General features: G+C 39.2%; 1 protein-coding gene across 1 annotated transcript in view; it reads left to right on the forward strand.

The window, feature by feature from the left end:
- CNTNAP5 (contactin associated protein family member 5) overlaps nt 1-14,513 on the forward strand; it is a 1,040,042-nt gene that overhangs the window by 692,013 nt on the left and 333,516 nt on the right. Inside the window, exon 12 of the mRNA XM_024981085.2 lies at nt 2,172-2,291. Coding sequence (XP_024836853.1) covers nt 2,172-2,291 — 120 coding nt within the window. The remainder of the gene's footprint in view (nt 1-2,171; nt 2,292-14,513) is intronic.

Here is a 14,513-nt window from a genome sequence, read left to right on the forward strand (position 1 = left end):
TCATATGTGTGACACACACCATGGTGTGTTATCAGTTTAAGCCAATAGAAATAAGCTATATGTCATGCTTAGTATGTAGGGTACAAGCTTTCATCTTCCCATCGGCCCCCCAGCTTTAGAAACAGTACGTGACTTCAAGGGAGAATTACATGAGAACAAGGATCACCTTGAAATCACTCTAATTTATACAAAGTCAAAGCCTCTGAAGCTTTAGAACTTTATTGGTAATGAATTATTTGAGGCAGCCCTCACACTTGATGGTGACAAACTGCAGCTTCGTGTTCCTGGGACGGGGTATTAGTCACAGGGGCACGTTGTCTAAGGCGAGGAGTTGTTGCTCTACCTTTAAAGTTGTTAGGAGCCACTAAAGTGTTTTAGGCATGGAGGATGACATAATTAGATGTGTACCTACTGCTCTGAGCTATGTTATTTTGTTTCAAGCATCCAATGACATTCTATTTTCTCATGCATGAGATGGCAGATGCCTGCTTTCCACCCCACCAGCTTCATTCATGTTGGTGTAATGAGATTTATAAATTTCTTTTATCTGCAGATTGCTCAAAGTGTCCCATCTCAGAACAGCTGTGTCTGCCTCTCTTTGAGCACATAAAGGTCTTTGTGGCTGTAACCAGGTTGTAACCTCCCAAGGCACAGACACTCTGGCTTATCCTTGGTCTGTTACTCACTGGCTACCACAGTGTTGACATATATGAAGGACTCAGTAAATGCTTCTTAAGTCAAACTGAATTAAACTTTACTGGGCACTGTATCTTTGATGATCCTGTTTGTGATGCCAATCGTCTTGCTGTTCACACTGTTAGTACTCTTCGCTGAATCCAGGATAGGGAAGGTGTGAGCTAAGAGGCTGGAAGGAGAATCCAGGAGCCATAGGAACTGTAGACACATTTATTCTCTCTTGTCAGGCATGGCAGTCATAACACAGCCTCTCTCCTGGCTGACACAGCGCCTGTAGCAGCAACCATAACCTAACTATAATATAGCCATAATGGAACCATAGCATAACTTCTTATAACATAACCATGGTGTCACTCCAATGTAGTCTCAATGTGGCAGCAGTCAGGGCTTTTATGGTGAAGCTCATACAGCCGTACCATGCACAGCCACCTGTGACCAAGTGAGTACCTCCTGATGCGCATGTGTAGTGCTGTAAGTGATCTCAGCTTTTACATAGTCACTATTTCAAAATGTGCAGCAAGAGCGAGAAGCTATGGGGCAAAAGGGCCTGACCATGCCACCGTGGCTAATTTCCTCTTTCCCTACATGCACCTATTGGGTGATAGTTATTGTTCTGAGCTCTGGGTATACAGAGATAAGATAATGTCATTTTACTTTATTAGTGGGATTTCTCGATCTTATGGTAGCTCTATTTTTAGAGCATATTTTTAGTTTTCTAAGGAACCTCCATACTGTTCTCCTTCATGAAAGTAAAAGTTTTAGTTCCTCAGTCGTGTCTGACTCTTTGTGATCCTCTGGACTATAACCCACCAGGCTCCTCTGTCCATAGGATTCTCTAGGCAAGAATACTGGAGTGGGTAGCCATTCCCTTCTCCAGGGGATCTTCACATCTGGGGGAATAGAACCTGAGTCTCCTACATTGCAGGCTGGAAGGAGACCCCAGGAGCCACCAGGGAAGCCTTTTATATTCCCATCAACAGTGTCATAGAGCTCCTTTTTATCCACAACCTCTCTAGCATCTATTATTTGTACATTTTTAATTTTTTGTATCCCATTGTGAGTGTGACAGCCTACTAGGTGATGAAACACAGCCGCAAACTGCACTCAGTCACCACTTAGATTCTGTAACCATTGCAGGAGATGGAATAGTGTATGATGTCCTAGCTTCACAGCTGTGTGAGTGTAGGTGAAGGACAATACATCAGCATAGGGAAGGGCTGTATAATAGGAAAGGGGAGATTTTTTAGAGACTGTAACCTAGGAGCTGTTGAGAAGAATGGGTATTAGGATGAATGCCGGAGACAGTTCCATCAAACATTGGGCTACTTGTTTCTGAAGGCTTAGAGGGAAATAAGATTATAGGAGACGGGAAAGAAATCACAATTGGAAGTCAATACAGTAAGAGTTACTGATCCTCCAAAGGGACATGCAGAGCCAAGCAAAGTTTCCTCTCTGCTGCCTTTATGTCTTTCCAGCCCTCTATGAGCAATCCTGTGAGGTGTACAGGCACCAAGGCAACACGGCTGGTTTCTTCTATATCGACTCAGATGGCAGCGGCCCCCTGGGACCTTTCCAAGTGTACTGCAACATCACAGGTAAGGGTGTAAAATTCCCACTCATGCTTCATGTCGTTACGTGCTGGTACACAGCAAAGGAAAACCCACTGGAAGGGAACACTTGTATAAATAAAAAAAAAATTAAAGACCAACTTCAGAGGGGAGATTGTATTTAGGTAAATAATAGGAATTAGCAGCTATTTTATTTTCATGAGAGAAGAGAATGTGATAATGGTCTTGACAAGGTTCCACTGAACCAAGGATTAATTATCAAGCATATTTTGCAGAGCTAACCAAGATCATTTCTCTCTTAGAAGTCAAAAACAAAAAGAAAACCTCTCAGAGTTGGGGGGATTAAACAAAATCTTCTATATTAGTGCAACTGACCAGTTATCCTGCAGATGCCTAATCAAAACCTGGGATAATTCTATTTTCCCTGGCAATCTCATAACCTCTTGTAACTTCTTTCTAAAAGTAGTCTAAGGACATATTAAGAGCCAGTTACTATATGGAAACAGCATGTGATTACTAATTTATTCTTTAAAAAAAAAAAAAAAATTCCACACCACAACCTGGTGTAATAGTTATTTAAAAATATAGCAATATGAGTACTCTGTTGTGAATATTGTTAATCAGCACATACACATTTTTGGTTTGTTTGTTTTGAGCACTGGCCTTTGAAAATGCCAGCAGAATCATGTAATGAAGCAGAAAAGTAGGAGTCTATCAAGGCTCTTTGAGTCCTTAGGCCCCAGGCTCTATTGCAACTGGGTAACCGCATCACATCTGTGGAGCTCTTTCCATAGCCAAACACTGTCCTGGGGACCCAGGATATTCAGAGAAATAAGACATAGTCATTGTCATTCATAGGCAGTAAAATCAGGAAAAACAGCATGCAATATTACAGGTAGAAATGTAAACAAACCATTGCCAAAACAGTGATGAAGGGCATTTAGCAATAATTTGCCCATCTGAATACAAAGGACCACACTTTTTCTGCAGAAAATGCTAGTTACATGGAATTGTGTGTCATTTCATTCTATTTCCATAATACTTCATTTCTCCAAAATGTATGCTAACTGCTTCTCAATAGCCCTATGACATAATTAGAAACTGTGTTACTGTTTTCTTTTCATGGTTATGCCAGCCTGAAATGTTCAACAACCTGGTCAAGAAGTAGACTTCTTAGTAGATCTTGGTTATTTTCCAAATTTAATTAACATATGAATCTCTGGGGAATAATGTTAAAAATAGACTTCCCAGAGTCAGAAATTCTAAATTCAGTAAATGCATTTTACTGAGCTTTTCAAGTGATTCTGATGTAATTTGTCCTCAGTCCACAATTTGAAAAAATGGAGGAAGTGATTTGGTTACAGAATGAGGCAAAAGAGATCAGTGTCAGCTGAATGATGGGTGTGACATATAATAATAGGATTTTTGGTCATGGCATCAATTACTCAGCTCCTGCCATCTTTGGGAACTGAACTGAGAGTTTGCAGATATCATGTCTTTTAATTCTTTGCAACAAAAATCTGGGTAGATACTTTTAACTCTCTATATATTACATAGAAGGAAAGAGCATTTGAGAATTTCATGACCTGCTAGACAATAAATCCTGAAAGTTATAGTCAAGACTCAGGAAGCAAGCAAAACCTTCTGGTGCAGCAATAATCTATATCACTGAAACATTAATTGGATACTTTGTATTGCTTTTATTTTGCTTGAAACCCTGTTTTTATTTTTGTAATAAAAGTAATCAATGCTAATTACAGAAAATTTAAGGGGAAAAAAAGTGTGAAGAAATATAAGGTCATGTATAAACCACAATCAAGAGATTGCTATTGATATTTTATTATTAGATTTTCCTTGGGGCTTTTTAAATATAAATGTATATGTGTGTTTTTCTATGAATGTTTATGTTTTTAGATATATATTTTATATTATGAATTTAATAGATAAGCACAGACTAATCCTATTTTTATTAAAGTATATATATATATATATGTTGAATATAGCTTGACAAATTTAACTCCCCCAAATAATATAAATATAATAACACACCATGTATGACTGATTCATGTGTCTCATTTACATGAAATGCTCTATCCCTCTTTGGAAAGATTTCTCTCAGGATTTATGTTTGATATTTGTTCATGAGTGGCTAAAGATGAATGTTTACTTATATTAAAGTTTGCTGTTTTGCTGATATGATGCTAAAGGCATCAAGGCCTCTGAGTTATGTCCCAAAATTGATAGGCTGTTTTGTGCATAATTGAGGAATTCTTTGAAATATGCTTTTTGGTCACATCAGTTGCAAATATATAGGTGTTTGGTTTGGTTTTTGTTTTCCTAAAGATACTTGTAGAAATACAAGCTAACTTCTGTGTAGGCTGAATTATATAATTCTCATATTTAACTGACAAAAATTTTTAATGCATAATATAATGGTAATCAAGTACATTTTTTTTGTTTGTGAATGTTAAGTGTTCTTAAATGTTATTAAATGAAACTGACTTATGACACAGGATAAGTGTGACAAAGTGCTTCAAGGAAGAAAGGGATGCACAAGGGAGGGAGGGAGCCAGGGATGGAGGAGAGGGAAGGTGGAAGTCGTCAGAGAAGACATGCTCTGTGTCTCACTCTGTTTTTTTTTTTTTTAATTTATTTATTTATTTTAATTGGAGGCTAATTACCTTACAATATTGTAGTGGTTTTTGCCATACATTGACATGAATCAGCCATGGGTGTACATGTCCAGAGTGAACAGGGTGGGGGACACATGTTCACTGCGATTTTTAAAAGCACAAAGCTACTGGTTTCCACACTTTTCAGAGGCATTCCTGAGGTCATAACACAGAAAGTATGAACAATGCTGGGAGGCAGGGAACCTGGGTTCTCTCTCTTCTCTTCCTTGTGCCAGTTGGCTGAGTGCTTTGGCCTGACTGTGCATTTCCAAAATAAGAATCTGGAGCCAAGTGGTCCCATAGGTCTTCCTCATTTAGAACTCCCTGAGACATCATTGGGTGGGTGGGTAGGTGGGGTTCCCTGGGGGCTCAGAGAGATCATTTGAGTTTCAAAAGAAAGGGAAAAAGAAAAGTTTCTCATAAGTCTGCAGACACTTGTAAATGGATATCTTGAGGGTGATGAACAGGTTTTATTTATGGAAAACTGTAAATCTGAACCCCAGATACAATGTGTCTCTTTACAGTGTATGCTACCCATTTCTACAGATGAGGTGGCATTTTGCCCCTCCTGGGAAATTTAAGTCTGTAGTGGCAAAGAACCTGCAATGTGGGAGACTTAAGAGATGCAGGTTCAGTCCCTTGGTTGGGAAGATCCCCTGGAGGAGGGAGGGCATAGCAACCTACTCCAGTGTTCTTGCCTGGAGAATTCCATGGACAGAGGAGCCTGGTGGGCTATGGTCCATAGGTTTGCAAAGAGTCAGGCCCGACTTAGGTAACTTAACAGCATCTCACCTACTACAGAGTAATCTTTGGGAGATGAGGTCCCCAAGTACCCCTTTTGGTGGAAAGCAGTGTGATCTCTGCCTGGGATGGTAGGGCAAATTATAGGAGAAACTAAGGGTGTGATTAAGCTGATGTGTAGGGTGGACTAAATGTAGGCTTGTACAGATTTCAACAGGGTGCCATACCCAAGGCTATATTCTAAGTAACTTCACTACAGGACTGGGCTTCCCTGTGTGGCTCAGACGGTAAAGCGTCTGCCTCCAATGTGGGAGATCCGGGTTCAATCCCTGGGTTGGGAAGATCCCCTGGAGAAGGAAATGGCAACCTACTCTAGTACTCTTGCTGAGAAAATACCATGGATGGAGGAGCCTAGTAGGCTATAGTCCATGTGATTGAAAAGAGTCAGACAGGACTTCACTTTCACTTTTCATCACAGGACTAGGGGGTGGGAGAGACGGAAGGCCCAGTGTTTAGATGGAGGACTGAGTGAAGTTATAGATGAGAAAGACAGAGTATGTTTCTTCAGGAATACATGTTTGCCCTGCTTTTAGCTTATCTCTAAATGATGTACAATTCATTTTGGTTCAATTTAAATGTGTACATTTCAGGCACTGCATGTGCAAACTGTAAAGGATGCACAGTGTGTCTGCCTCAGTGTCTTTGTGCTGCTCTAACAACATTTCACAGATTGATGGCTATAACAACCCCAGGAGTGTGTTGTCTCACAGTTCTCAAGGGTAGAAGAATAAAACCTAGGTGCTAGCAAGGCCCAACCCCTCTTATACCTTTTGGGGAGACTCAGTCCTTCCCGGCCTCTTCTCAGCATCTGGCAGTTTGCCTGACGCGTGGGCACTTCTGGGCTCCTAGCAGCAGCCCCTGTCTCTGCCTCTTGAAGACTGTCTCCCTGGTTCCATGTGACCACCACATCACATGTAACCATTTCCTTTTATTCATCTGTGTATCTTTTTCTTTTCTTTTTATAGGGACACCAGTCATGTTGGATTAGGGTCCAACCTAATGGAGTATGATATTATCTTAATTTGATTACCCTTGTGAAGAATCTATTTCTCATTAAAGCCTTGCATATTCACAGGTGCAGAGGATTAGGTATTCAAGAGATCATTTTTGGGGACACAATTCAGCATGGAACAGTATCATTTCAGTCTCCTTTACAGGCTAATCATGGAAAAGACACAGTGGTAATGAAAACGTCTTGTCAAGGGTGTACCTGCATGCTGTGTGCTGAGAGCATGCAGTAGGGGCACCTAGCCCAGCCTCTCCTGGAAGAGCTATCAGGCAGACAGGTAATGTCTCTAAGACCTGGATGGAGAGTAGGAAGTGACCAAAAAAAGACACAAAGGATGGCATTTCCAGGAAGAGCAAATGAATGTCAGAACAAGGTTCCAGGGGACCTTGATCCTGCACATTTCTTGGGCCCAAACTCACCAGATGAGTTTCTAGTTTAGAACATTTGGAAAATACATGAAACTGAATGACTAAAAAATTAAAAGATAAAACTCACTTGAATAGGAACAAAACAGAAGTTTTTGAAAATCCGCCATCTGAACTACAGTTTGTCAGCAAGGAAATCTGCTATCTTAATTTTAGGGAAAATAAAGATTTTTCTTCAATTTACTTTTTATTTTTTATTGGAGTATAGTTGATTTATAGTGTTGTGTTAGTTTCAGGTATACAGCAGAGTAAGTTATACGTATACATATACCCATTCTTTTTCAGATTCTTTTCCCATATAGGTTATTACAGAATATACAGTAGGACCTTGTTATCTATTTTATATATAGTAGTGTGTATATGCTAATCCCAAACTCAATTTTTTATCACAGATAATTCTTGAGCATGCCAGACTATTTACCTATCCCCAAAGGAAAGAAGAAAACTTTTCTTACTTTTAACTTTTTATTTTGCATTGGAGGATAGCTGATTAACAACATTGTAGTAGTTTCAGATGGACTGCAAAGGGACACAGTCACACATACACATGTGTCCATTCTTCCCCAAACTCTCCTCCCATCTGGGTTGCCACATAACATTGAGCAGAGTTTCCTATACTACACAGTAGTCATCCATTGAAAATACAGTAGAGTGTACCAGTCCATTTCAAACTCCCTAACTATCTCTACCCTCATCCTTTCCCCCAGCAACCACGAGTTCATTCTCTTAAGACTATGAATCTTTTTGTGTTTTGCAAATAAGTTAATTTATATTACTTCTTTTTAGATTCCACATATAAGGGATGCCATAGGGTATTACTGCTTTTCTGTTTTACATCCTTCACTCACTGGGACAATCTCTAGGTCCATCCATGTTGTTGCAAATGACACTAATTCATTCTTGATAGCTGAGTAATATTCCATTGTGTATATGTCCTGTTTTATTTATCCATTCCGTTGTCAAGGGACATTTAGTTTGCTTCCATGTCTTGGTTATTATAAACAGTGCTGCAATGAACAATGGAGTATATGTAACTTTTTGGACCATGTTTTTGTTTCCAGACATATGCCCAGAAGTGGGATTGTAGGGTCATAGCTTTATTTTTAGTTTTTTAAAGGGACATCCATATTCGAACAATTTTCCGAGCACCAACAACAAGCCAGTTTTCAGGTTATAGATAGTTTTTGGCACTGTTTCCTACTCTGGAGGACTGGATCTAGAAAATGGATTGCTTACTTTAGGGGCTGTTTAAAAAGGGGTGAATGCACAAGAAGAAATTAGGGAAATACACTATACTACAGACCTTTTAACAAAGGAACTTTTACCACTGTCAGGCTTATTCAGGTGAGGGGAAGGAGTGTGGCCAGAGCAGAAAGGAGGTCAGGATGCGAAGAATCTGTGCCTTAAGACAGCTATGACCTCCAGCGTGGCAAAAGCCAACAAGGAGCCTGTGGAATAACTTCAGTCTATCCTTGTGCCTTTCAGTCTCTTTCCTATGTCTTCATGTAGCAAATTCTGCTAGATTTTAGAAGGCGAGAGTACTGTAAGTTCTCTACATTCTAACGTTCAAGTTGCAAACTTTCAAAGAAGTGAACCTGTTTTTGCATGTCCATCATGTAACTTAGTTCAGCTGTCTGGCATGCATTGCCATGCATCCTCTACAAGTGGTTGCACTTTTATGTACTTTACTGTACTGTACTATATACAGTACAGTAGTTCACTATCTTTACTTCAAGCCCAGAATGTCCAGAAGCAAGCATAAAAGCAGCAGCAATGTAGCTGAAACTGCTAACTGCTCAGTGATAATGATAGAAATGAGAGAGTGGAGTGAGGTGAAAATATGGTCAGTCAGTCACCTCACTCAATCATGACCGACTCTTTGCAACTCCAAGGACTGCAGCAAATCAGGCTTCCCTGTCTATCACCAACTCCAGGAGCTTGCTCAAACTCATGTCCATTGAGATGGTGATGCCATCCAAATATCTCATCCTCTGTCATCCCCTTCTCCTCCTGCCTTCAATCTTTCTCAGCATCAGGATCTTTTCCAGTGAGTCAGTTCTTGGAATTAGGTGGCCTTCCAATGAATGTTTAAGACTGATATCTTTTAGGATTGATTGGTTTGATTTTTTTGTAGTCCAAGGGACTCTCAAGAGTCTTCTGCAACACCACAGTTCAAAATCATCAATTCTTCAGCACTCAGATTTCTTTATAGTCCAACTCTCACATCCATACATGACTACTGGAAAAACCATAGCTTTGACTACATGGACCTTTGTTGGCAAAGTGATGTCTCTGCTTTTTAATATGCTGTCTAGGTTGGTCATAGCTTTTCTTCCAAGGAGCAAGTGTCTTTTAATTTCATGGTTGCAGTCACCATCTGCAGTAATTTTGGAGCCCAAGAAAATAAAGTCTGTCACTGTTTCCATTGTTTCCCCATCAATTTGCCATAAGTAGATGGGACCAGATGCCATGATCTTCATAATTTGAATGTTGAGTTTTAAGCCAACTTTTTCACTCTGCTCTTTCATCAAGATGCTCTTTAGTTCTTCTTTGCTGTCTGCCATAAGGTGATTTGTGTGGATATCTGAGGTTATTGATATTTCTCCCGGCACACTTGATTCCAGTTTGTGCTTCATCCAGCCTGGCATTTTGCAGGATGTACTCTGCATACAAGTTAAATAAGCAGGGTGGCAATATACAGCCTTGGCATACTCCTTTCCCCATTTGGAACCAGTCCATTGTTCCATGTCAGGTTCTAACTGTTGCTTCTTGTCCTCCATACAGATTTCTTAGGAGGCAGGTAAGGTAGTCTGGTATCCCCACCTCTCTTTCTTTTTAATTAATGTATTTATTTTAATTGGAGGCTAATTACTTTTCAATACTGTAGTGGTTTTTGCCATACATTGACATGAATAAGCCATGGGTGTACCTGTATCTCCCATCCTGAATCCCCACTCTCACCTCCCTCCCCATCCCATCCCTCAGGGTTGTCCCGGTGCATCAGCATTGAGTGCCCTGTTTTATACGTTGAACTTGGACTGGTGATCTATTTCACATATGGTAATATACATGTTTCAATGCTATTCTCTCAAATCATCCCACCCTTGCCTGCTTTCTCCCACAGAGTCAAAGGTCTGTTCTTTATATCTGTGTCTCTTTTGCTGTCTTGCATATAGGGTCATCATTACCTCTTTCTAAATTCCATATATATGCATTAATATACCATATTGGTGTTTTTCTTTCTGACTTACTTCACTCTGAATAATAGGCTCAGTTTTATCCACCTCATTAGAACTGATTCAAATACATTCTTTTTAATAGCTGAGTAGTATTTCATTGTGCATATGTACAACAGCTTTCTTATCCATTCATCTGCTGACAGACATCTAGGTTGCTTCCATGCCCTAGCTATTGCAAACAATGCTGCGATGAACTTTGGGGTACACATGTGTCTTTCAATTCTGGTTTCCTCAGTGTGTATGCCCAGCAGTGGGATTGCTGGCTTGTATGGCCATTCTATTTCCAGTTTTTAAAGGAATCTCCACACTGTTCTCCATACTGGCTGTACTAGTTTTCATTCCCACCAACAGTGTAAGAGGGTTCCTTTTCTCCACACCCTCTCCAGCATTTGTTGTTTGTAGACTTTTTGACAGCAGCCATTCTGACCGGTGTGAGATGGTACCTCATTGTGGTTTTGGTTTGCATTTCTCTGATAATGAGTGATGTTGAGCATCTTTTCATGTGTGTGTTAGCCATCTGTATGTTTGCTTTGGAGAAATGTTTGTTTAGTTCTTTGGCCCATTTTTTGATTGGGTCATTTATTTTTCTGAAATTAAGCTGCATGAGCTGCGTGTATATTTTTGAGATTAATTATTTGTCAGTTGCTTCATTTGCTATTATTTTTTCCCATTCTGAAGGCTGTCTTTTCACCTTGGTTATAGTTTCCAGCATTGTGAAAAAGCTTTTAAGTTTAATTAGGTCCCATTTGTTTATTTTTGCTTTTATTTTCATTACTCTGGGAGGTGAGTCATAGAGGATCCTGCTGTGGTTTATGTCAGAGAGTATTTTGTCTATATTTTATGCTAAGAGTTTTACAGTTTCTGGTCTTACATTTAGATCTTTAATCCATTTTGAGTTTACTTTTGTGTACAGTGTTTGAAAGTGTTCTAGTTTCATTCTTTTACAGGTAGTTGGCCCGTTTTCCCAACACCACTTGTTAAAGAGATTGTCTTTTCTCCATTGTATATTCTTGCCTCCTTTGTCAAAGATAAGGTGTCCATAGGTGCATGAATGTATCTCTGGGCTTTCTGTTTTGTTCTATTGATGTATATTTCTGTCTTTGTGCCCGTACCATACTGTCTTGATGACTGTAGCTTGGTAGTATAGTCTGAAGTCAGGCAGGTTGATTCCTCCAGTTCCATTCTTCTTTCTCAAGAATGCTTTGGATATTCTAGGTTCTTTTGTATTTCCATACAAATTGTGAAATTATTTATTCTAGTTCTGTGAAAAATACCATTGGTAGCTTGATAGGGATTCCATTGAATCTATAGATTGCTTTGTGTAGTATACTTATTATCACTATATTGATTCTTCCAATCCATGAACATGGTAGATTTCTCTATTTGTGTCATCTTTGATTTTTTTCATCAGTGTTTTATAGTTTTCTATATATAGGTCTTTGGTTTCTTTAGGTAGGTTTATTCCTAAGTATTTCATTCTTTTCATCACAATGATGAATGGAATTGTTTCCTTAATTTCTCTTTCTGTTTTCTCATGGTTAGTATACAGTAATGCAAAGGGTTTTTGTGTATTAATTTTATATCCTGCAAATTTACTATATTTATTGATTAGCTCTAGTAATTTTTTGGTGATGTCTTTAGGGTTTTCTATGTAGAGGATCATGTCATCTGCAAACAGTGAGAGTTTTACTTCTTCTTTTCCAATCTGGATTTCTTTTATTTCTTTTTCTTCTCTGATAGCTGTGGCTAAAACTTCCAAAACTATGTTGAATAGTAGTGATGAAAGTGGGCACCATTGTCTTGTTCCTGACTTTAAGGGAAATGCTTTTCACCATTGAGGATAATGTTTGCTACAGTTTATCATATATGGCTTTTATTATATTGAGGTATGGGCTTCCCTTGTGGCTCAGCTGGTAAAGAATCTGCCTGCAATGTGGGAGACCTGGGTTCGATCCTTTAGTGGGAAAGATCCCATGGAGAAGGAAAAGGCTACCCACTCCAGTATTCTGGCCTGAAGAATTCCATGGACTGTATAGTCCATAGGGTCACAAAGAGTCAGACACAACTGAGTGACTTTCACTTTCACTTTTCACATGTTACTTCTATGCCTGCTTTCTGGAGTGTTTTTATCATAAATGGATGTTGAATTTTGTCAAAGGCTTTCTCTGAATCTATTGAGATAATTATATGATTTTATCTTTCAATTTGTTAATGTGTTGAATCACTTGATTGATTTGCATGTTATTCCTATCTCTTTAAGAATTTTCCACAGTTTGTTGTGATCCACACAGTCAAAGTCTTTATCATAGTCAATGAAGCAGAAGTAGATATTTTCCTGGAATTCTCTTGCTTTTTCTATTAGCCAATGGCTGTTAGCAATTTAATCTCTGGTTCCTCTGCCTTTTTTAAATCCAGCTTGAACATCTGGAAGATCAGGAAAAGATGGTAAATGTTGCTTATTCTTATACAATATTACAGTAGAGTACTATATAGCTGATTGTGTTAGTTGGGTACCTAGGCCAACTTTGTTGGACATATGAACAAATTGGACTTATGAACTCACTCTCAGAATGGAGCTCATTTGTTTGTAGACAACTTACTGTACTTAGGTAAGGCTTTTAGTCAGCTTTCCCGGGCACAGAGAATGCTGTAGAAAGGTGGAGAGTACATCCAGAGGAGCAAATGGAAAATATCCCGGTTAAAGAACTGTCCAAAGAAACCCAGGGGGAAAAGTTACTTGCATTCATTAAGGATGAAAGTTGGTTGTGAAGTAGCATCAGTGAATGAAATCCACAAGCCATGCAAATATATGAAGTATTAATTTGTTCATTAGGTTCCCATTTGAAGCAGAAAGAACCTTCATTTGCAGCTTCAAAGAAAGTGAGATTAGAATGGATTCAAGGAACATTCATGAAAGAGACAATTAAGAGAGCTAGCTGACTCTCAAAGTTGGTAAGCCACTCAAGTGATGAATAATTAAGGACAAGTGAACCACTAAGAGAAACAGTGACATATACTAACATGTAATGTTTTATTCAAAGGGACACCTGGGACCCATGCCTCTATCTGATGCCTTTATCTAAGTCTTTTAGCCTGAATGTGGACAGTTTTAGACAATGACGTGAAGTTCGTGTTCATCCTTGGCTGCAACAGCCTAGTTGGGCCAGTAGGGAGGAATGTATTTGAGACAACAAGGAATCTAGTTCTACTTGGGATTAAATTGCTTAGTGAAAATGAATAAGGTAGACTCACAGAATGAGTTAGATGCCATCAGAAAGTGAGGAAGTGCTGGGCACTAGAAACAATGCAAAGAGCAAGACAGGAGTGGAGAAAGATCAGGGCACAGTAAGAAGCTGGAATGAGTGAACATCCAAAGTACCTGTGCGGGAAGTGTGTGTTGTTGATACACAAAAATGTGGTGAGTGAAATATCAGATTGGTTGAGTCATGATGTGCAGATGATTTCAGACATTATCATGAATACTTCTGTGAAGAGGATTTTTAAATAAGACTAATATTTAAATCAGTGCCCTTTGAATAAAGCAGATTGCCCTCCAAAAAGCCAGATTGGCCTTATCCAATCAGCTGAAGGCTCAACAAAACAAAGACTGACCTCCTCCAAGCAAGAAGAAAGTCACCCAGCAGACTATCTTTCTGCTTGAATTGCTATAGTTTACCAGATTTCCAGCCTACTGGCCTATCCTCCATATCCTGGGAACCAATTAGGCACTGGGGGGAAAAAAAAAAATATATATATATATATATATTTCTCATATATATATATGAGAAAGTAATGGCAACCCACTCTAGTATTCCTGCCTGGAGAATCCCATGGACAGAGGAGCCTGGTGGGCTGCTGTCCATAGGGTCACACAGAGTCGGACACGACTGAATTTAGCATGTATATATATATATGTATGTATATATATATATATCCTGTTGGTTCTGTTCTCTGGAGAACCTTGACTCATGCACTTGGTACCCAGAGGTTGGGCGTCCCTTCTCTGTGGTCTGTTCTCATTTTTTGAATATTTCTACTGATCACACTGCATTATAACCACTCTTTACTTTTGTGTTCCATGGTCCTAGATGGAAAATGAGAAA

The sequence above is a fragment of the Bos taurus genome, chromosome 2, assembly GCF_002263795.3.
Source record: "Bos taurus isolate L1 Dominette 01449 registration number 42190680 breed Hereford chromosome 2, ARS-UCD2.0, whole genome shotgun sequence".
Classification (NCBI taxonomy): domain Eukaryota; kingdom Metazoa; phylum Chordata; class Mammalia; order Artiodactyla; family Bovidae; genus Bos; species Bos taurus.